The 25,680-nt window shown below is 41.6% G+C and overlaps 1 protein-coding gene across 4 annotated transcripts in view; it reads right to left on the bottom strand.

Annotated features, from left to right (window-relative positions):
• Positions 1 to 25,680, bottom strand: part of LOC134527678 (FAST kinase domain-containing protein 4) — an 81,783-nt gene that overhangs the window by 37,755 nt on the left and 18,348 nt on the right. For all 4 annotated transcript variants that reach the window (XM_063360576.1, XM_063360574.1, XM_063360575.1 and 1 more), the window contains exon 6: positions 23,710 to 23,863. In XM_063360576.1, coding sequence (XP_063216646.1) covers positions 23,710 to 23,863 — 154 coding nt within the window. The remainder of the gene's footprint in view (positions 1 to 23,709; positions 23,864 to 25,680) is intronic.

Raw genomic sequence — 25,680 nt, 5'->3', positions numbered from 1 at the left:
TATAATCAAAAAATTTTTCATGTAACAGTTTTAGATACAAATTATAAGATTTATAAACAATTTGAACGGTTTTGATAGTGTGCCTAATGAGGGAGTTATGAATTTTTTTGTTCTTGAACCCCTGTTTTTTCTCCCCTTGCAATAAATTTGATCGTATAAAAAAACAGTTTCAGACGACAGTTGTACACAAAAATTCAATGTTTAATAATAAATAAGATTGTATTTAAAATCTTACATAGTTCTGTACTTCGAATTTTTATTTATATTCAACTCCAGTTTTTTAAACCCCTTTCTGCAATGTTTCGAATTATCACAAATTGTTTTTGATAAAAGTTTCAGATAAAAATTATAAGAATAATAAAAAAATTAAATGGTTTTGATAGATTGCCTAATGAGGGAGTTATGAATTTTTTTGGTCTAGGAAACCCTGTTTTTCTATCCCTAGCAATCATGGTTGGTTGTATAAAAAAATTAGTTTGGACAAAAAATAATTGTGTTTTCACTACAATTTATTATATGCTCCATCGGATGTGATATTCATCATATTATGGGAGTTATTGCAATTTTTATGTTTTTCGAAAACCCTCCCGGTAAATATGTAGTTGGGCGGTATTTGTGAAAAAAAAAATTAATTCCGAAAATACTTTTATTATATGCTCTTTAACTTCCTCTTTTCATTAAACCCGGCGGAGATAAGAAATTCCAAATACTTTAGATATCGCCGTTCTTATTTTGCAATACAAGACCTGTCCAATCATTCGACCGCTGCAATTTGTTATTTTGCCGTGTGTTTGTGAATGCCTAATTAATTAAAATGGTCTATTAGGTTAGGTCAGTAACATTATAAATACTTTCAAACTAAGTGGACATATATTAAAATTCAGTACAATCACAGTTTCTTTCAGAATTTGTGCTTTTATGGCACAGTACATCATTGCATTTATAGTGTAGGTACTAACTATTTTACAATTCTGCAATGTCAATAAATGATGAAACATTTTTTGCCAGTTATATTTACATTCCAATAAATAAATAAATTATATTGTATAGGTACAGTTGTCTAGTTGCTGCTTTATACATTTGGCAATATTGTGACGGGGCTCCGTCAGACGTCCCGCGTACACCTATACACATAACAATAAATAACCTATAACATTTGGGGGGTGGTAGCTGTTGGTAAGCATGGTACTCGAGATCAAGTCTTCTCCCTATACAGGAAGTGTAGGGTATAATTTATGTACTGAAAAGAAACATGATTAGTTCATTCAAGCACAGATTTTATTCACTAGGATAATAAAAAAAAATAATAATAATCAACCAAATATTTGATTAACAAATTAATAATAAAGCATTTTACAATGGGATGGGATTAACGAATAAATAAATACATTAAATACACTTTAAAGTGACGTCAGCCGGCAAACAATTATCTCTACAACATGGCGGTTCTCTCGTCGTCACAGCTACGCGGAAGGATAGTATACTTCCCAGTTACCACTACCTGCATGCTTATAACCAGACGTCGATTTTTCCCAAAACCAAATAATAAATAATAGAGGTGGAATACTACATTATTACTTAAAAGATTAAGACGAAGATCGTCCAAGAAATGATTGTGGCGAACGAGCCATGGCCAACCACTTACCCTTCTGACTTGAGGCGAAGCAAAGTTGTTTCAAACCGACGTGGACTCGGCTTCCAGAGAGGTCCCCAGGCAAAAAGCCTCGGCCCCTCCCTGGAAGGAGGTTTTAACTACAAAACTAGGCCATGCCGGAAAAACAAAAAAAAAACACACGAACACCGGGAAAACTTATCCACAAGGCAACTCGCGGTCCCCTCCCTTCCCACAAGGAAAAAAATGAAAAACAAGTAAGTCAGCTATTCCTTCCGCGCAGGCGCGCACGAGTTTCCCCCTCTCCCTCTTGCGCTGCTCGATTGTTATTTTTCCGTCTACGTTTCCAAACTCGGACGCAAGATGGCATCACTAATCAGGACAGAGTCCTCGAAACGCGTACTCAAAAGCCTCGCGCGACAAACAAGAGACTAGCGTAGCGTAGCAGGTTTTTCTGGAACGGCGTGTTGCAACCTCTCAGCGGGCCCTGGCCAGCAACCCGCGAGAATTAGCTAACCACGCAGCCTCGCAAAAGCCCGCGGTGCCTGTAAACTAATGTCGCAGCAACCTATATTCCCATACCCGCGTGTCGAAATCAACCGGCCGAGCCTGGAAACGTGCACGTACACCAACACGTAAACCTGACGAGAAACAAAATTACAATAAAATTTAAGAAAAAAAAGTAATGAAATTTTCAGACCGTGACAATATGTTTGCTCTATGCTGTTGCAAATGTACAATCTTAATGCTTGTTTTTGTAGTCACCAGTATTTATACCTATTTTTGTTTTAATAAAGTTATTACAATATTTTATCTCAACTAACAATTTCAAACACATTGTGGTGGGCAGTTCAAAATGCACTGTTAAGGCTTGTAATTCAACTCATAATTTTTTTTTAAGTTTTACTTCTAACAATTTATGTCAATGTTTATTAAAATTTGCAAACAGGACATTAATTTATTGTGTATACACGGTAAATGGAATGTATTGTTTGTAAAATTTAATTAATCATTGGCTCTTACAGTTAAGCAAATTCATTGATTGAGTTGGAATGCAAGTCTCAATAGTGCATTTTGAACTGCCCGCCACAGTAGTTTTTTTTTTTTTAGTTTGAGGTCCAGCCACCAGGAGCGCTGTAAGCACTGTCAATGTTTGCTCTATGGAAGATATCCATCTATCCCCTCCCTTATCTATGCTCTTCTCTTTGTGCGACCGTCCGGGCAGCTGCCCACACCCCTCCCCCCGCTTCACAGCCCGAGCACTCCTTTACGGCCCACCCTGCTTCTCCCACCAGCCGAAGTTATCGCTCTACTCTTTGTGCGGTCGTCCAGGCAGCGGCCTACCGCGCCACCCCTCCCTCCTGTGCGCGCGCGCACCAGTCCTCATCCCGACTACACCAAACATCACCGGACATTATGTGTGACTTTCTTTTATATTGGTAAAAATTGTTACGTGATCTAATCCTAAATTATATTAGCTACACCAAAAAAACTGACACCTACCAGTGACGTCAACAACACAATTGCTCACCGGTGAAATGTTACCACACATTTCAACCACAGTCTGTGCAAACTGCTACCTACCTAAGGGCATGGACCTATTAACAGGGACACTACCGTGGCATAACACATGCTGATGCGCACCCGACACCTTAAAATTCCCGATCAAGCGGGAAACAGTAAAGTCCACATGGGAAATACAATCGAATCCTGTGTGGCCAGGGAAGGATGAAGCGGGGCTACCACCAACTACACCGCCTGTCCTAGTGACCACAGCACCAATCACGCACACCGCCACGGGAAACCCATTAGATAAAATAGAAACAACAGAGTGTGCAAACGGCGCACAGCGCGAGCAGAAGCCAAGGCAGGCACGGGAACACACATCGCTGACCGACCTGAGCGCCACATGAAGGCACCGTGAATGGTGACGAACACGGGTAGAGCAACACTACCGGAGTTCAGTGGACTGCCACAGGAGAACCCGGGCGAGTTTCTACGGCAATGCGAGGTGCGCCTAGCGAGGGCAGGAATACCACCTGATGAATGGGCAGAACATGCGAGTGAGCAGCTGCGGGGCGTGGCGCGTCACTGGTGGAGCCTCTGGGGCCAGTTCGGAATGCTGTGGCCGGAGTTCACCACCAAGTTCATGCAGCGTTTTGACACAGGAGAGGTGGTGGTACAGTGTACCTCCCAATTCTATGGGAGACAGCAGCGAGACTGGGAACCAGTGGAGCAGTTTGTCGCCCACAAACTTCAGCTGTTTCGGCGGATCATGCCGAACACAGAACCAACGGCAGCGCTGCCGACTGTCACCACCCTGCTGCGTGATGAGCTTCAGCCCTTCCTCTGCTGCTACCGACACACCTCGGTAGAAGACTATGTGCAACAGGCAGTGGCCACTGAAAGAAACCTCCAGATGGTGTGGCACCGAAACCCATCAATGACAGAACGGGGGTACCACAGCCTAGCGTTACCGGGCGCACCAGTGACCAACCACCAAGCCAGGCCGAGTGAGCCTCAACCATCACCCAGGCGGCAGCGGGCCATCGAGGATGCACTGGCGTCACGCCAGAGCACCACGCAGGCTGCTGGGACAACCAGTCGCAACGCAACCATGAGCGGCCACCTCAGTGCCAACGGGGTTGCGCCACTGGAGCATATCACTGGCACAGTGAATGCCCACTTCCCCCACCACCACACCAGCAGCAGACAGTGCCACAGTCGGGAAATGGACCACCGGGGGTGCGGGACTGAGGGGCCCACCCCCCGCGAGAATGGCACCACCTAACGCAACTCCCTTCTCGGCACCACCTGCCGCAACTCCCTTCTCGGCACCACCTGCCGCAACTCCCTTCTCGGTACCACCTGCCGCAACTCCCTTCTCGGCACCACCTGCCGCAACTCACTTCTCGGCACCACCTGCCGCAACTCACTTCTCGGCACCACCTGCTGCAACTTCCTTCTTGGCACCACCTGCCGCAACTTCCTTCTCGGCACCACCTGTCATGACCTCAGCCAAGGCACCACCTGCTGCAACCTCACTCTTGGCTCCACCAGCCACACCACCAGCAGTGCTACTGGCACCATCCTTACCAACGGCATCACCGGCCACAGGGCCAATGCCCTCAAAGCCCCCTGCACCACCACCTATCGGGATGATGCCAGGTACCACACCGACGCTGGGCCAACTGTTCCGGCCACACGACCACCTGCTGCGCATCCCGGTGGAGGTGAATGGCCAGCCAACAGCGGCACTGGTCGACACAGGTGCGAGCCATGTGTTTGTCGCCCCAAGCCTGGTACCCCCGGGAGCACTCCAACCCCACCGCGCCGAGCTGCGCCTTGCGACCACTACATGGCCAGGGATGACAGTGGGTCAAGCCGAACTCCAGGTAAGCCTTCGGGAAATGTCAACCACAGTTCTTGCCCTTGTTGTGGAGGACCTGCATGAGAACCTCGTATTAGGACAGCCCTGGCTAGCAGAGCATGATGCTGTGGTGGAGCTGAAGGCTGCACGAGTCCACGTGGGAACATGGGAGCGATACACAGTGTATGCCACGGGGCTTGCACCCAAACCACCTCGCGAACCGCTTACACTGGCGCAACTGCATCACGATGTACCCCCGCAGCATCAGGCAACTGTGGAAAAGGTGCTGCAAAAGAGGCAGGATGTGTTTGCACTCGCCAACCCCCTGCAACGCACCACAGTGGCGGAGCATCGTATCCCAACCATGCATGATCAACCTATTCATGAACCACCCAGGGGATATGGCTTCCGAGAGCAGAGCGCCATCAGAGAGCAGGTATCAGAAATGTTACGGGATGGTGTCATCGAGCCCTCCAATAGCCATTATAATTCATGTGTGGTATTGGCCCCGAAAAAGGACGGCTCGCTGCGTTTTTGTGTGGACTTCCGGCCCCTGAACGCCATCACCATCAGCTCACCTCCGCCCCAGATTAGTGTCGAGGCCGCCATCACAGGCTTAAGACGAGCCAAAGTGTTCAGCACGCTTGACCTCAAGGCTGGCTATTGGCAGGTGCCCATACGGCCTGGGGACCAAGGTAAAACTACTTTTACAACACCAGATGGTCGGCGCTTCCAATTCAGCACCATGCCATTCGGCTTAAAGTGCGCGCCAGCCACCTTCCAGGAGATGATGAAGCGGGTGCTAGAGGGGTATGTGGGACAGATTGCCATAGCCTACCTCGATGATGTCATCGTGTTTTCCGAGACATGGGAGGACCACATCCGCCACCTTGCCCTCGTCCTAGAGCGGCTCGCAACACATCACCTAACAGCAGCTCCAGCCAAGTGTCATATCGCAGCGCTCGAAGTCGAATTCTTAGGGCACTTGGTGGATGCGGCAGGCAACAGCCCACAACCAGTCCACCTGCGGAAAATCGCGGAGGCTGAGGTGCCGAGGATCCGCAAACAGCTACAACGTTTTGTGGGACTCGTTAACTGGTTAAGGAGCTATATACCGAGCTTTTCAAATATCATTGTTCCACTCACAGACCTTTTGTCACCACGGTTGGGCTACAGGTGGGATGCGATCGCACAAAATACCTTTGACCACATTAAGGCCGCATTCACGAGCTGCCACGCATTGGCACGGTTGGACCCAGAGCGCCGCCTGTACCTGCAAACCGATGCCAGTGCACTAGGGGTGGGAGCTGTGCTATTCCATCTGGACCAGAATGGAGACCGACAAGTCATCGACTATGCGAGTGCGAAGTTCGGCTCGGCAGAGTGTCGTTACCACAGTAACGAGCAGGAGTGCCTGGCTGTCATGTGGGCCGTGAAGAAGTACCGCCCGCACCTGGAAGGAAAACCATTCACGCTCCGCACCGACAACAGGTGCCTGACCTGGCTGCACACCATGCATGGGAGGAAGGGCAAGCTGATCCGGTGGGCATTGTTCTTGCAATCTTTTGACTTTGAAGTCGAACATGTCCCTGGAACAGACAACCAGCTGCCCGACCTTCTGTCTTGCGAGCCAGACAAGAACAGCGAGCTAGCCGACCATGAAGACTGGGAGGATATGCTGCCACCCAGCCACCAAAACAGGCAAGCCCAACCACATGCAACATGCATGCGGATTACAGCCGATGCCCAGGAAGACAACATACCACCGAGTACAGCAGCCGATGTCCACCACCGAGTTTTGGAAGCCCAAGGGACGTCACCAGAGGCCGATCGACGGCGCCAACAGGCGACGATGGGGGAACATGACACCTGGTGTGTACGAGACGGGACCGTGTGGTGCCGTACACCTGGACACCAAGTGGACTGGAAGACGTACGTACCACCTGAAGCCCGGGAAGCTGTACTACGGTTCTACCATGACCACGACCTAGCCGGCCACCCTGGCAACGACCAGACGAAGCGGGCTGTTTGCCAATATTACCACTGGCCCGGGGTCACCAGCGATGTATGCGAGTACGTGCGCGAATGTCAAATCTGTCAATCACGGAAGGCACGACGGCGAGATGGGGAGGAACAGCAGCGGCCACGGGAACCCACCACAGCCTTCCAGACAATAGCGCTGGATATGATGGGCCCATATCCACGAACACCGAGGGGGAACAGGTTCTTGCTTGTAGTAACTGACCTGTTCACCCGGTGGACGGAGGCCTATCCCTGTCGAAATGTGCGAGCCGCCACCATCACCAAAATCCTGGCACAAGAGTTCTTGCCGCGCTGGGGCTACCCGCAGTCAGCCCTCTCTGACAATGGCAGCCAGTTCTTGGGCCGACAGTGGAGGACTTGGTGCGACGACCACCAAATACAGCACCACACCACACCCGCATACCATCCGCGGGCAAACCCCACCGAACGCCGCAACCAGGAGCTGAATGCGCAGATGCGCATACGCCTCTGCTCGGACCATGCGCAGTGGGACAGGCACATTTCAGATGCCCTGTTCTGCATGCGCCGTCGGGTGAATGCGGCAACTGGTAGAACACCCCCCGAGATGGTTCAGGGACACAATCTACCCCTGCCCGGTGAATGGGCCACGCATGGAGTACCACACCCGACAGAAGGACCGGAAGAGCGAGACCGCCGCCGCACAGCCACACACGAAGAAGCACGCCAACGGCAAAAAGTATACGCGATGGAAATAACACCAACGACGAACCACACGCCACCCACCGTACAAGCAGGAGACCAAGTGTTTGTGCGTGTCCATCCCCTGTCGGCCACACCACATAATTACTGCGCAGGATTGGCCCCCGCTGGGGTGGCCCCTACATGGTACAGAGACGCCTGGGCCAGACCACATACCTCGTGCGCTTAGGTGGACGGCGGGTGAAGAAGATTCATCGTGATGACCTGCGCCTTGCCACACTCCCGGGAGACAGGCTCCCAGAATCGCCTGTAACACTGACTCCACCAGAACACCCAGCACCCAGGAGAGAACTGGACGATCCGACCACCCCTGAGGGTGAGGGGGACGAGGACCAGAACGGTGGGCAAGTCTCACGCAGACGGTTCAGACGCAAACGATTACCACGAGTAATTATCACTGATGTCTCGGCGGATGAAATGACATTCGATGCAGACGAGGCACCAAGTACACCACCGGTCGTGACCGAACCGTATGAGACTGACCCCGATGCACCTGTGTCACTGACCCGGGGAGCCTGGGGCCACCTGGCATCCCTGGAGGATGCCCACTTCACTGTCCATGTGATCGAGCCGAATGACGAGGCTAACGAACAGCCCCGCCGGCCAACCCAGCACCCGTGTCACCTGGATGATAATGGCCTCGATGAGCCAATGACCCCACAGCGACAAATTCAGCGACAAATGCGAACAAGGATGTTCACAGGTGCAGACATCGCACCTGATAGGAGCAGCGACCACGTGCTGACACCACCCGCAATGGAACCAGAGGAGGACCAAACCAACCAGAGCTTGAGTGGTCTGGCATCACCTGGGATTCCAGAAAGTGAAGAGACCACGTCGGCCACCCAAAATGACCTCCGCCAACATGACAACCTGACCGGACGGCCCCAACGGGTCAGACGGCCACAGTGATACCTTGCAGACTACCACCTGGGAACAATCCGGGGTGTCCGGTCTGCTGATGCAGCCCCTGGGTGCACACAGCGGGATGACCTGTGAGCAGAGCGCGGGCCCTACCAGCTGCTGCCACTCCAAGCGCCTCCAGCCTGGACCTGCTGCCAATGCTAGGGGTGCAACCATGCTGCGGGGTACCTATCGCAGGGAAAGACCGGGCTTCTCCAGGGGGGGCGTTTGACGTCGTACCGCCTGTGACAGTGAAGCCCGGTCTCCACCCCGCCAGTACCTTACCCCGCTGCGATACCACACCCCTAGCCTAGCCTATGCAGGCTGACGCTGCCCCCCCCCCCCCCTCTTAGGCCAGCCGTGGTCAACGGCAATCGACAACGGGTCATCATTTAAACTAGTACAGACGTGCCGTTCCCCGCGTTTCCCATTCGTTCAAAAACCGTCAAGTAATTACGTGCGTGTGTTCATTGTGTTCAGCCACCATATAGCCTAGGAGCTTAGTAGTGCACGCTGGGGCCGACGACCCACCACAACAACGGCTAGACGCTTTAAGACTAGCCTGGCGCCCTCCCGGAGAACAAACACCTCAACAGAAACACCAGCAACTACTAGGCTTACCCCGGGTATCGAGTTCAAGACCCCGGGTGATGGCAGTAGGAACATTTTGATATATTTGAAGGCATGTAACTCTGAGACTGTTGGTACAAAAAGCTCAAATTTATACCTTTCTCTTTAGATTGACAAGGGATTTAATTTGACATAAACAGGGAGTCTACCAGATCTAGTAAATGAAATTCCCTGATTTTTCCAGGTTTTCCAGGTCTAAAACTGAACTTTTCCAGGTTTTCTGTAACACAATTACGACATTCCACGAAACTGAAAAAACTGCATAACAGTACATTGACGGGTTTCAAAGTATTTCAACTCACTTAAATTAGTAAAAAAAAATACCTTCTTCCAGACGTGGCCAAAGTGACTCAATATATGGAAAATAAAACATGCTGCTACAAATATTTCACACACTTACTTTTGCAAAAACATAAGTAAAAGGAAGCTTCCATCAATTTCGCAGTGACTCAACTTTTGTGTCTATTGCACTTGCTTCAGAACGAGCCAAATCCAACACTCGAGCCTTCTTCAACTGCAATGCCTTGATCTCCTCTTCAACTCTTCTTTTTCTACCTTCTTCTTGTCTGTAGCTTCCTTTTCTTTTTGTTTTGTTTGCAGGGCTTCCGTACGCCTACAACTAGCATTTCTTATACTGTAACATGGACTTGGTGATATCAACATGCTCTACACCTCCAGAACGTTGAACAAAGTCGTACATCTGTCTTTGTGCGATCAGTATTTCTTCATGCAAGTTTTCAGTCAGCAAATTAGAATTTACTGAAAATCCTCTTTCCAATGATGCATTTCCATGGGAAAGTACCAACATCATCCTCACAAACTTTAGAAGGCCTGTTTTGGCAGCTACTGTATGTGCCTTAAGAATAAGCACCCACAAGTGATCAAGGCGCCAGTCTTCTCGAGAACAGTGCTTCAGAATCTTGTGAGGAACATACCAACTGATATGATCACTCAATGTTGTCAGCTTCATGTCCTTATAGCCACTTGTTTTGAAGACAACATTCTAAACTGTAATTCACACACTGTTTCCTCACACCCGAATTTAAAGCCACAGACGGACTTAAGCAGGAAATTCCCTTGGTAAGTTTGTACTTCAGGGGAATTTTGTCTTGAAGTTTTTTACCATAACCTTTAGACAAGTCCTAACATCATTTTTCAGTAACAGGACAGACTTTACTGGTACTTTCTCTTTCTTGATGGCATGGCATACTGCATAACCCAACTTGATATTGTTAGCAGTCAATAGATTTTCCTGGTTATCTACATCCAATCGAGATACATTGCTTTTCATAGCTCTTCAGTACCTCTGGTTTCAAAAACTTTCCTGCCAAAGCTAATAAAATGTCTACCAGTGAATCATAGAGAAAAGGTGCCATGGGTGCTTCACTTTGGAACATTGTGAGAAACAATTCCAGCTCTGATGCCAAAGAGTAGAAGAATGTCAATTTTACTTCTAGAAGATTATCTTCAAGAGCACTTTTCACTACACTGAAAGACACAGATGAAATAGAAACTTCACTAACAAATTTCTTTAGGTGGGGTAACGTTTTCATTGCATGCTCAGCAACTGCAGTATTCCATCTGATTGCACAAAATTTCTTGGAAAAAAGCTCTAATCCAGTTATTCTAATGTAATCTGCCCTCCTTGCAGGTAGGTACATGCATAAACAAATAGTAACTGTGCCTCAAAAAACTAACAACGTCCAATTGTATAGCAGAAATTCCAGTTTTGAAAGCACCATGGACCGTATGAAGCCGACAGCTACCAATTTCTAGCAACGATGGCGAATCTTCACCAAAAGTGTCTGTGATATGTATTTTCAAAGCTAACAAAAATGCCCAGTTTACATTGAGGGCATCCATAGATACTTAAAATTAAATGCACCTGTCAGTATAATCCGAACGTGGGAAGCACATGCTGCAGTACGTACGTCAGCAGGATAACAGACCAGCTTGAACCAGTTTGCATCACGTGATTTAACGCCACTTCCGAATCCGATGGTAAATAAAAGAAAATGGACGTGGGAACTGTTCGTTATTTTCCATTCAAAAATAAAAAAAATGGGACGCAATACACTTGATGCTACGTCAATGCAAGCAGATCAATAAACAAAAAAACGTATTGCCAACTACAACCTACCAAACAAAAATTCCCTGATTTTTCCCTGATTATTCCCTGATTTTTCCAGGTTTTCCAGGTTTTTCAGGGTCAGTAGACACCCTGCATATAACTTGAGTGTATCATCACTTTATAATTTTTTTCCAAAAAACTCAAAAATGTTTTTTTTCCAAAAAACCAAAATTGGAATTTTTAATTTTTATGAAAAAAATATATATATATTTTATACCAAACCTCTTTAGTAAGTTGTGTACAAAGTTTCATGATGTTATTCTAATGTTATCATATTGAAAAGATTTTTAATGTAAATTAATGCATATGGAAATTCTGTTAATTCATTACTAGTTAGCCTAATTTAAAATTAATATTTTAAATAATACTTGATAATATTTACATTTCAATTTCATTTTACCTTTTTTATTTAAACAAAAAATTCAACTTACTTTGCACTAAAGGAACAATTTTTTCTTCTTTTAGCACTTCAAATTAATAAAGGTTTGCCAAAACTTGTGCTTTTCGGCCATCTCAAATGCTGGAACTTGGTAGATTCTACCTGTTGCTGTGGTTGGATGTAATTTGCACAAAATATAGTTTAATGACAGTGCTAAGGTATCTGCTCTCCTAGGATATATGAATGATGGTGATGGTCCTTTTGGGTGAAGTAAGTAAACACTAACTTCTTTTTCAACATCATTTTTTGAGTAAACATGTGCCAACCACCACCCATCATAAGCACAAGCCACAAAACCCACAATTTCTTCAAATGGAATGTCTTCGTTACCAGAGCTGATCTGTACCCTATTTGCTTCTTTCTGAATCATCATAAAATTAGTAACTTTTGGTTTTGACCCTATTTAGATCTAGAGAGATAAAGGCATGGAATTTCTGGGTTCCAGGGACTGCCACAGCTTCTTCAATCCTTGGTTTTAGAATATTTTCTTCATTTATATACTCATTGGTTACATAAAAAAATGTAATGGGTGGAAAATTTTTCACAACCCACTGAAAAAGCTGAAAAGGTGTTAGAATTTGGTTTTCTAATGGATTTTGGAGGCTGGCTTTGGCAGCAAGTCTTTACTGTACCCCCAACTCCATCACAAATACCCTTCGTATGTGATGTAGCATAAAAGTGCTGCCACTCAGCCTCAAGTCCATCTAAGTCCTTTTTGTGATAGCAAAGGTTCAGAAAATTCTTATGATTTTTGTACTGTGTCGCTGAACCATCTGAAAAATAATACAGCTTTTTCAAATTTGGCAAATAATTTCTCCGAAAAAGGATTACATTTTTCTGGAAAACATGAACAATGACAATATTGTGTGTAAGGTAGTCTGATATAAATACAAAACTCTGGTGAACTAGCTCTTGTTTTCCTGTTTCTTGATTGCTTTCCTTGAAATACACTACAAAAGGGCACACAGTAGCCATAGAATTGTTACAATGAAACCCTTGAATCTCATCTTGTAGAACAAACAAATAATTTTCGGCAAACTCCAATGTTTCTACTGCTTAACTTTCTTCCAACAAAGATATTTATTCGGAGAAAAAACCTTGATTGTTGTTTAGTAACAAAGTCACTTTTTTAAGGTTACTCAATTGATTTCAAAATTCTTGAACAAACTCTTCAAATTGTTTCCTAAATGTTTCGAAATTGCATTGGTCAACAGGAATCCATTGTTTGAAAGTGATGTTGTCAATCATTTCCTCCTCGAAAAACCTGGTTAAAGCTTCTATAAATTCCTCAATATCAGGACAGTAGTCACATTCATTTAGGAAGTATGCCTGAGATGGTGGATTGCACATAACTTTAGCCATACATACCTTATAACTCAAAAGATGACTTTCAGAGCCAGGAAGTGTCAATTTAACCTACCTCCTGAAAACATTCTGGTGTGCAGTCAAACAGACAGAATGAGTGCCACTGGCACCAGCAATAATGCAGTTCTTGGGCCTCAGTTCTGCAAACTTTGAAAAGCAAATTTTTAGATAAGGGAATTTTTATTTGACAATATTATAAATTTCACACAAATTTCCCAAAACCAACCTTTTTTAAAAATGGATTGGCTTATTTTCAATTTCCTTACCCATGGAGATACCAATTCCGTTACCAACACACCTGTTTTTCGAGGTAAAGTTTTCCCAGGTTTTGGATCAGGTGTCAATAGCACTCTCTTTTGTTCAATGAGTTTTTTTGCTTTTCTCGCCATATACAGTATTTACTCGCATATAGGTCGCTGCAATTTTACCAGATTTGATGGGGAAAAAATGAAGTGCAACCTATATGTAAAGAAAAAATTTAAAAAATTTTTGAGGAATTTTTTTTGCAATATTTTGCTTTAAAATGCGAAAAAGAAGTTTATATAGGTATAGGCAAATTTATTTACAAAGTACACATACAGCGAAACCCCTTATTTACGTTACCGTTATTTACGTTTTCCAGTTATTTGCACTATATTCTTCAGGCCCCGTTTAGTTCCCATTTAGTCCAATACAATACTTTCACGCAAATTACATCTCAAAAATCGAATCCATCCCGCTATTTACATCACATAACAACCATAAACAACCAGAAAATACCGTGGGTATTTTAAGAGTAGATAAGATTAGCTAGTAAGCCTAAAAACATAGTGAAAAACGTAACGTTTATAGTTGGCAATGAACATTTTAAATCGCAAAATATACATATTTTATAACATGAAAAGATGCTTTTATTTCTAAACATGTAATAATTTAAGCCTATGCGTGTAAAAGTCCGAGTAATTATAGCAGGAGACAATCTAAAATGCACGAGGGAAAAACGTAAACTCACGAATGTATAAACGTAGCTGATTGTCAAGTTCTGATACTGTATTTATGTCACAACTTAGCCGAAATACTGGTACGAAACAAACTTCACAAGATAAAATGAGCTGAGTCTTGGTAACTGTTTTATACGTATTTTATAATTTCGGAAGTATTGTACAGTTGACGCATATTTTTTAAACTAACAATTTATTTCTGGGGATCGTAATTAATTAATTATTGGTATCAAGACATCAAGATGAACGTAAACTTGAACATGTCACGGCAGCGAGAAAACTGGTGCGTACACCAATAAACTGGTATTAGAACTGGACAAAACTGGTACACGGGAGGTGGAGCTTATATTTTTTTCCGCTAAGCTCGCATCTATTGGCTGGCTGCCGATGGAAGGTCACAAGTCTGGGCGGAGCGTTGAGTGAGTTATACTGCGCATGCGCAGCTCAGTGAACAAAGAGAGCCAACCGGCGTGCCGTAACAGCAGTTGATCGAGTACAATGACCTTTCTCCGCGCACGGCGCGCTATTGACAGTAAATTTCCATCAATTTGCGACCCTTTTTAAAAATTTTTTTACTGTGGTGCAATGCGTATGTGTAATGAATTACCGGTGCGACCTATTTGGGGGGAATCTTAAATACCAAATTCAAGACCTCAAATTATGGGTGCGACCTATCTGCGATGGCGACCTATCTGCGATGGCGACCTATATGCGAGTAAATACGGTACTTACTAACATCAAATTCATGCTCCATTCTTGCACAAGACAAACTGGTTGGTAAAATTTTTAAAATCTGAAGTTTTTCATTCTTGCTTGCTGTTGCAAATTTTTCTTTTAACCGATTAAGAATATCTGCCTGCTAGTTGTCTGGTGGATTATGGTTACCCTCTTCTATGTTGCCAGCTTGGAAAAAAGTTTCATTAAATTTTAATTTAATTTTTTCAAGTTTTTTTTTACAGTATTTCTTATTTGATTGACATTTTATTTTAACAACTAGTGGTTCTCCTCTTAATATCAATGAGGCATTTAAAAAATCTCTACCTGATTCTATATCCATATACTCATGATTATCTTTGCTGCAGCCTGGTTTTGTATTTACATTTTCAGCCAAAGGTTCGTCATGAATATTTGTATCACTTTCAGAACTTGAGTATGACTGTTTCTTACTTAACTCTAAGCGGCAAGAAGTGCAAATTTTCATTCCATCTTCAGTAATATAATTTAGCTTTTTCATACATGGTGTGACATTCTTTAGGTTTTTAGTTACCCAATGCTAGTCTTTATTAAAAGGATTGCAAAAATATTTACCCCACAGTTTATCCAACCTTATCTTATGAACTTGCACAGAGCACTTGTTCACTCAGACAACTCACAACACAATGACTGAAGACAAGAGCCCTAGTAGGAGGAAGCTGACTAAGGGTTACAAGCTGAGATAGGAAAGAAACATGTCACTGCTTGAGAAACTACTGTTTGGTAAATATAACAAATGGGTAGGGCCACGATTATATGGTGAATCGCGAAATCACGAAATTTTCCGCGAATTTATATGGAAAATGCGAAAAACGCGATTTTTAAGAAAAACCGCAAAATAACACCGACATTACACAATACAAGTCTCTTATATTTTAATGTGATAAGTCATGAAGCGAAAACTACATACACTAGAACCCCGATTTTACGTATGCTCACGGTTCCACGGATTGCATTCGTAAAATCGCTACCTTCGTAAAAAGAAAACCCCCGACGGAAGCGTGTGAACATGGAATGTGTGCTGACCCGCCTCGCCAGCCGGCCGCCGGCGCCACGCAGACGGGCGACCGCTCACTCACTCGCCTGCCCGCCGCCTGCCTTCCCTTCCCTTCCCATCCCAGCGCTGGGCTACCGTCTGTCGGGTAGCAAACATTAAAGATCATTTAATGTTTGCTATGCGACAGGATACCACGTTATTTAAACCTGCCCGCCTTATACAAACTGTTATTTCTACGATTGCGTGAATAGTCACATCTTCCAGTTGTGAACAGTGTGGAATATTAATGCTAATAGCAACAAGCTTGATAGTCAAGACTTGCCCGAGTCCTGGTTGATAAGCTGGAAGAATTTCCTGCCTTGCATTTCTACGTGCTTCCTCTAATCAGCTTTACGGCGCCGTCTGGTCAGCTTGTGTGTTAGTGAAGCGGGATGATAAGAGCGACGCTCAATGGTAGTTCTAGCTCAGTAAAACCTCCAAGTGCAAGGCTCTGACTGGCATGCAGTCATCTCGTTCCCGTCAGATAACTGTGAAATTTGAGCGGTGACCGTAACATTATATAGCGTAAAAATAAAAATAAAGGTGTTATGCATTTCCCTCTGATACTTTCAAGAAATTTGTAACGGGTTTTTTACACCTAAAACTACGAAAACATGCCTTTTAGCCATTTTATCTCCTCTAAATCATCTTGATCCGATATCAAACAAACCAGTTGAGCATTAACAAATTCTTAAATGCTTTTCGTAAACAGACTCCAGTCGGATATCTAGTGTAGTTTGGAAATCGCGTAGGTATTTTCGTGGCTGTGCACGGCACACGACTGTAGTTGCCATTCGTCACGCGCCGAGAATGTTGTCCGGCAGGAAGGGCGAGTATAGTTCATTTGCGGTAAAAATGAATACTTTTACGGCCTTGATAAATTTTTCCATTAAAGAAATTTTGAAGTTTCAGTGATTTCCAGCAGAAATAATGTTGTGTAACTAACAAACAAATTGTATCAAAGCAATTAACGGTAAATGGCTGTGGCGGGGCCCTTAAAAATTTTTCATTTTACCAGAAATGGACTATACAAACCTGGCTTTCGTCACACGCAGTTTGGAGAAGGGGAGGAAGGATGTTGACAGTTTCACATGCCAAAGGACGTTGAGAGAGGAGGGGGAGAGAGACACGATGGTTTGTATGCCTGGGAGGGATGAACCTTGAAGTCTGGGCAAGGTAAGGAGAGGTAAGCCGTACGACGTCATGCATCAACTGGTTGGAAGGCAGCTCATATCCTTGTGCTCATCATCTGTCATCCAGACTAAACAAATTGCAGTCTGTAATTGCGGTGCTGACAAAAGGTATATTGCCAGAATCAGTTGACAACATTTTGTCATCAATGAGAACTGTACATACTGCAGAACTGAAAGAGAAGTTCAAGCATACAGCAAATTTGAGTCTGCTGAAATTTAATGAACTGATCACTTGTGATCCTTCTCGGCATCTGTTTACAAATATTGGAGCACTTTTTGACCCTCAGAATATGGGAAACATTTTGTGGATGATAAAGAATTCTTACAGCACACCCAGACCCTACCTTTCATCAAGCAGGTACCAAAGCTTACTCTAGCAGGCGGATATGTAGCCCCGAAAAAAATTGTCGCTGAAGAACAACAAAAGCCACATGTGAACCACATCGACGTGATGGAGATTTTGTGTCGAATGAAAGCAGATTACTCAGAATTTGCAACAGCAGCCTTGTAGTTGCTCTGGATACCAACCTCAAACGTCGACTCTGAACGGTCTTTTTCAACATACTCTTTAATTGTTAGTGACAGAAGAAGATCGCTGAAGCCAGAAAATGCAGAACTTTTAACAATGGTAGCATTTTCGTAATTTTTGTGTAAAAGTGTGCATAGTAAAACTTTCTGTAGTATCTTATTTTAATGTGTCATCCAAAAAATTGGAACTGTGATGACCTGATGAGCGATGGTACTTCTTAAGAGAAAATTTTCAACCAGAACATTAAAATGTTGATTACATGTGATTCTAAACAACACAATAGGCCCAACTGCTATTTTTTATGTCACAATCGTGAAATATATTGTGTAAGTACCATGAATAGCTTAAAAAAACCTGTATTTTTTTAAAAGACGAAAAAACGACGAAATGTGTGGTTTTAAATGACGAAATCAGGTTCAAAATGAAACCATATAATCTTGGCTCTACAAATGGACCTAAGAAACTATAATCACCCTATTTAGACCTAACTTTTCTTACATATTTTTAAGATAAAATGGAGAATCAATTATTAAGACAAGTTTAAATAACAGGGCCGGTGCATGGTAAATTGGCGCCCTAGGCGAAAAAACTTAATGCCCCCCCCCCCCCCCCCCCCTCCTTTGAGGATACCAAAAAAATTTTCCCTGCCTCAAAATACATCACGTAAGCCTAAGATTTTGTCAACAATCAAATGTAAGCAGGCTTGTGTTTTTTTTTTTTTACTTTTTTACTTGTTACAAATCATAAACAGGTCACCGTGGACTTTAAATAATTACTTATATCAATATAAACATTCCAAACTGTTACAAAAATCCATTTTCATCTAGTTTCAATAATCGTTAAACATATTATATCAGCTGTTATGTGTCGTGCTGCACCGCCCCCAACTACTTGGCACCCTAGGCGGTTGCCTAGTTCGCCTATATGGACGCGCCGGCCCTGTTAAATAAAAAAGTTAGATATTTTTTTATGATGTAAGAAGTTACGAATTAACAGAATTTTCACACAAATCCATTTTCATGAAAAACCATTTCAATATGATGCCATTGGAATACCATCATGAAACTTTGTACACAACTTACTAAAGAGGTTTGGTATGAAATATATTTTTTTAATCAAAACTAATAATTCAGATTTTTGTTTTTTATATAAAATTTTTTTTTTCTTGAGTTTTTGGAAAACATTTAAGTAATCAAGTAATGTGTCAAATTAAAGCCCTTGTCATTCTAAAGAGAATGGTGCAAATTTGAGCTTTCTATGACAAATGGTTTTAAATTACACGCTTTTAAGTATTTCAAAATTTATAATTCAAAAACAAAAGATCCAAAAAATTTAAACTTTGTATTTTTGGTCATACTGATGAGCAGAACATAATCACCAAATATGATACATTTTGAAAACCTCATGGTTTAAAATTATTACCTATTTTATTGGTTGATTTGATATGGAATGCCCCAGTTGTAAAAATACCTCCCTAAATGTTCATCCTTTTTTATTATTTACTATAGTCAAATCACTTTAATACTTGCTGTAGAACAGATATAGGTACCTGAAAATAATTATATTGATAAAAAACTCTTCATCAAGAGATATTTTTATATATATGTGTGTATATATATACATACATATACACACACACACACACACACACATACACCCATACCTGCCAACTTTTTGAACTTTTTGGTGTAAATCATGTGCAGCAATTTCTAAGTAGTACTGGTAACCAATATCAATTTCTCGACTTTCCCATAAACTTATATTCGACCCAACAAAATCTTATGCAAAACTACTCTTAAAATATAATTTCTAGTGCTGCTGTGATATTTTTTTTAAATTACCACAACAATGTTAACAACTACACAAAAAAGATACTCTGAGAACAATAAACCAAACATGAAGGTGGTCTTACATTTAAAAAAATGTTGGACTGATGGATGAATGATTCATGAATTTTATGTGGAAAAAAAATTAATCTGTAGTGATCTACTTAATTTGTAATGATGATGAAGTGGCCTTCTTTGCTGCTTGCAGGAAAACACTGCTGAAGTTTTGTTGATAACATGGTCCAGACCTCTTGCATTTAAGAACAGAGATTGGCTGGAGTGTTTCTATTGACATAGATGACCTAAATTCTCGTCTTTTTTTTTTTTACCAAGCTAAAAATACGTTCACATTCTGCATTACTGTGTGGTATACTTAAAAAGCATTACCCTTGATATTCTGTCATATTTACAAGCCCCTTCAACTCCTTGTGTATGTGATAACTCTGCCCATTTCACATCAATCGACACATCTTTATCCACAACAGCCAAAATGTCATCAATCTGCACATTTGTAAATTGTTTATGGAGTTCATCTATTGCCAAATCAATAGTTTCCTCTTTTTTCACAGCCAAAATTATGGGGAACAATTTTACAAAGTAACGCACAGAGGAAAATTGTGCATTTTCAATTCCCTTCAATCGTGCCACTTCTGCATGTTTTAAAACTTCAATCTTAAAAGGAAATTTATTAATCATGTAATTACATGCAGTAATGAAATATTTTCTTACGGAGCTGTAGAACATGTTTCTCTTTGCTTTCGAGCACATTTATTACCGTAAAATTGTTGTGTGACTTCCTAGTTATTGTTGTTGTTGTTCTTATATTTTTTGACGCATCCTATACCATTTGTGCAAATGTCTGTATGGTCAGATGGAGGAAAATAAATAAATAAAATAAATAGATGGAAAACACCGCGAAACTAGTAAAATATATTTAATCACTCGTCCATTTTCCTATTGGTGTAAGGTATATAGGAAATATAAAAGAACAGAACAATTAAAACTTTTCGGAATACTTCTACGCAATTAATTACCGCTTGCTACGTTCCACCATGTTTGGAAACTAAAGCTGTGTGGCGTTTGTTTTCCAAACGGACAAGTAAATATTTTTGATTCGTCGGAAAGAACCAATGAGAAGTACGATGTCAAGAATAAAGATGCTTCTTTGTTTGGCATTAATGTCCATGCTTGTTGTCTCTCTCATATAGACCTCGTCGTTACAAAGTCAAAATTATACGTTCAGCGATTTCTAAATTTATTAAAAAGTTTTGAAATCCGTAAAAAAATCTAGCCTCCGTAAAACCGTAAAACAACGCATCTATACGTAAATTTTACGGACAATCCGTAAAAGTTGGCAGGTATGTAATATCTAAGTGTGTGTGTGTTATTTATTGTCTGTGGTATACTGAAACAGCTACGTGCTGCATAAAAGAAAACAAAAAAGGAAAGGATAACAAATTATAACTGCTAGTATAGTTTCTTTAACATTCAAAGTAATTTTTTTGAATTTATTCTGCAAATGAGATTCTCCAGTTTTTCACCTGTCAAATCATGGTATTAGTTTTCGGTAATGCCTTCTGTTTACTATTACTCGGTGAAAATCTTCAGAAGTACAGGTAAAAAGAAACACAAAAGAGAAAGTAATTAAGACATGCTTCCCCTACCCCGTCAGCCAACAAAACAAGTGTGTCAAATTGCCAAATGTACATCCGCTGCCGCTGTGAGGTTCGCCAGTACACAGCGTTCAAAAATGTTATAAGTGATGCAATCTGAAGGCATGGCATGAAGTTTTTCAACTAAGCTCTTTCCATCTTCAGGGTGTCTACAGACTCTGAGGAAATTATTTTAGTGACTTTTTGGGGATTTTTTAGGGACCCTTTAGCAAAATATTTTGTGTAACTTTTTGGGTTTAAAATGCATCAACAACACATTTTACTTACGATTTATATATATATATATAAACTTATAAGAAAAACCTTTTTTAGTATTTATGCATAAATTTATGGGTTAAATAAAATTTGTCTTACCTTAATAAAGATGGTATTTTCAATTGCAGGTAGAAACTACCTATTCCAGTCTATATTTATTTATATAATTAACACAATCAGTTAACAAAGTCAATGTACACTATGTTTAACAAATACTTAAAATAGTTTACAAAACGATGATGAAACCCTTAAATAATTTGCACAGTAAAATTAAATAACTGTTAAACATAAGGATGCTTGGAACCACGTTTCGCAGTCCATCCAATATTTAATAAATAAAATTTGATAACTTATGTATTTACATGAATGAAGTGTTTTAAGCCTATTTTTTTAAAGCCTGTATTCTCTCTGTTAGTGAAGTTTGTTTCCCTGTGGACAAGACAGAAACCCACTTATCATGACGATTTCCCTTTTTATGTGTTTTCACGCAATAAACACCACCATGAGCAATATCAAATTCACTATTACATAATGTACACAGTGCCTTGCTCTGTGAATTTTCAAGAGGCCTCAGCCACAACGTCCACTTTCCTTCAGCAGCGCATGGCAAACTGTACCATTGCTCCTGAAAACTGCATTTCCCGGGCATTTTGTTTTAAAACACTACCGCAGAAATTTTTCTTACACAATAAGAGACATTTTTGACACTCCCGCAGTCTGCAATGCACGTTAGACGTTAACTAGCTAACCTATACACCACAGCACTATTGGCAAGACCAAGTTGTATAAAAAACGTTTAAGCCTTGATACAAAACCAAGAACTCTTTCAACGTAACGCACCGAAACACTTATGCTGAACTAATCAGATAATGTTTACCAGAAAGAAAAGGCGCGCAATATACTACTTTAGTTCCGTTAATTTTCTTTTACTTAATGCTGGAATCCTGGAATAACACAAGTAAATTATTTACTTTAAAAATATTTAATTTCTTCCACTACTTCCTCTACTTTAGACAAAACAGACATTATTTCATATTTTAACACTGTGGCGCTATAACTTACAACAACGCATATCTAACCTTAATACTGCTGCTGAAAAATAGGTCATACATATTTATTCCCTGCCGATTCACATGGATGTTTTGACGAATTCGCCCACTGCACAACATATCTCGTATGCGTGATAATGTTTGGAACAAAGACAACTACAAATAACTGTACTAATATTAAACACCAAAAGAAAAATTATAAACATCAACGCGGCCATTTTCTTTCCATCATTTGCTGTAGACAGACGCTTCCCTATAGACTATATCTTCGATTTTTGTCTCGATCTCTCGATGCGTTGTCCAGTTCCGCATATCAATAATATGAAGGGTCGTTGCGTATGTAGACAAACTGCACGGTGTATACAGCAAAAATTTTTTGTAAAAACTATTTTTTTCGGGTCATTAAAATGTATATCGGTACTTTTTCGGTACTTTCGTGACCTAGGTGAAAGTTTCGTCACTTTTTCGTTACTTTCGTGACCTGTAGACACCCTGAATTTGCTAGAAAAAAAGATAATTCCTGTTGGCTTCCAAAAATTACCTTGTTTCTCCTGTATTTACCAGCAATAGGCATATTCACGCCTAATTCAAGGTTTCCCAATTTTCCCTCTCGGGTGGCCACAACTGCAAACTTTTGAGCATGGAGCCCACATTTCTGTTGATTATATACACAACGTTTTCACATGTTGAACTTTCATACAGTGGAAGAAAATAACACCCAAGTCAAATTATTGGCAATATCTTTTGTTTTCATAATAAATATGAATTATTAAAAGGCAGGGGTAGAAATTTGTTTTCTACCATTTTACAATTTTTAGTTAAGGGTTGGTAACGTCTTGCGAAATCTGTGCTTTATAGATAAGCGTGATTCTATTCCATTGGTTGAGTTATTGCGACTTTGTGATTCTTGCATAGTTTATAAATCCAGCCTTAAATATGGAAGTCTGCAAACATTCATATTGAATGTATGACTTTTAAACTGAAATGAAGTGTCAAAATAACAAAATTAAGTTAGCAAGAAGGGCTCCTGGAATTTAAAGTTTCATGACTGCCAGCTCTGTTATTGTTTATTTCGAAGCTTTTCAGTAACCTACATGACCTGTAGACACCTGAATAACCTGCAAGAACCCGGTGAGCAACTCAGCACGGTAGTTATAGCCAGAAATGGAGAAATGCAAGGTCCTTAAAATGTGGGGTCCTACCTTTGCCAGCGGCCAGCTTGTCTAGGAACTCCTGGCGCAGGACTGTCTCTGCGAGCTGCGCGGACCCACGGTTCAGCACAAAGAGCGACCACGCGAACTCCAGCCACGCGACGGGGCTCGGCAGGGTGTCTGGCACTACGTGCTTCTCCACAGCCTGAGACACGCAACGCCGCAGCTGAGCTCAGGACATCCAGCAAACCCACAAACCGAATTCCCTGACTTATAGAGTACCTATCTTCTTTTATATTTCAACTATCACAACATTAACTAGTTCAATTGAAAACAACCAATGTCAAATTTTTGGGCCACTTCACTAACACTTCACTTCACAACCTACTTACAGATTCTTCAATGTATTGAGAAAAGCTGTTCACAGTAAAAAAAAAAAAAAAAACACCTAGAAACTTGGCCCAAAGTTTGGTTCCTTACATCACACTCTGAGGCAATGTTACAAATGGAATCCAGCTTTGCATGACAAAAAAATACAATTTGTTCAAAAATACTTGGCACACCAGCATCACAACAAATTAGACTGAACCTAAATACAATCTGCATAACACAGTTAACGGGTTAGTGATACCGAATGAGCCTTCGTATTACCAACCAATTCATTTAAATTCCCTGACCTAACATATAAGTACTTTCCTGACCATTCAGGGTTTTTCGCTGTCCATATGGCTGAACACCCTAAAGTAAAAACCTTTCTAGAACCTTGTGACAACATCTTAACCAGTTTAAAATTCACAAACATTCAGATTATTTTCTGGCATTAGACCTGTGCAAATGTCAAAAATTTTAAATATGAAAAACAAATATTTATGATTTTTGTATTTGATTGTATTACAAATACTTACACTTTATAATAATGAATATTCAATAGAATTTTAAGTGTAGTGAAGTTGTAGCATATCAACTAATTTAACTATTAACACTAAGGTTAATATAACATAACAGTTGTATTTGTATAATAAAAATATAATTGTGTACATATGTATCAGATTAAAAATATTAATGGGGCTGATATAATAAGTCATACTTAATTTTACAACATGTGGACAGTCAACAGCAGAAGACTAGGTTCAGGCGACAGAAAAACTGCAAACTGAAATTGTTTAGATACATTAGTTTAAAAAAATTAAAAAGATGCACATTAAGAACATCAAAGGGCTTAATGCATGTTGCTTGTGCACCATTAGCATATTTCACCTAAGACAGCAATTAGTTTTATGAGTTACATACAATTGTTCACTTGTCATGTTGACTTTACGTCTGACAAATGTAAACTTCTGCACACAAGTGATATCTTCAGTAACTTGTGGAACAGTATTTGGTTCAAAGTATCTTTGCAACTTAAAGCTCGGCCTTACACACCATGTTCATTGTCTGTTTTTTCAAAATGACTATTTTTTCGAGCTATTTATAGAATTTTAACTCTATACCTCCCTTGCATTTGTTAGTCTGCCATAAATATTATCAACATACAGTAGAATCCCGCTGATGCGACCCCTCACGGTTTCCGGCAAAACGGACTTATAAACGGAATGGTCGCAATAGAGAATTCTGGCCAATTTTTAACCCCCCCCCCCCCCCCCCCCCCCCCCCAAAAAATATCCACATACATAAAATACTCGCGCTAAATGAATTCGCGTCACGCGAGTTCGGCGATGCTAGCCGGCTGTTGGTTTTTTTCATTCAAAACGTGGCGAAGGAACTTGTGTGGATCAGGTAGAAAACATTCGGCTATAAACGAAAGATATAAGACCAATGTTATCCTGAAATGCTGTGACATGTTTTTGGAGTAGATAATCACAGCGACAGACTGACAGGATGCGCTCCGCCCTTGCCATCACCGATGTTTATTTTGACAGCTCAAGCAATTAAAAAAAAAAGCCGCCACTACCGCCAGCCTGGCCGGATGAGTTTCTTACGCTCTCGCAGAAGCTACCACAGCGGCTTTTCCTGCGAAATGGG

This window comes from Bacillus rossius, chromosome 1 (assembly GCF_032445375.1).
Source record: "Bacillus rossius redtenbacheri isolate Brsri chromosome 1, Brsri_v3, whole genome shotgun sequence".
NCBI classification, from domain to species: domain Eukaryota; kingdom Metazoa; phylum Arthropoda; class Insecta; order Phasmatodea; family Bacillidae; genus Bacillus; species Bacillus rossius.
Note: the sequence above shows the minus strand (reverse complement) of the source record. Positions and strands in the feature narration are given on the sequence as shown.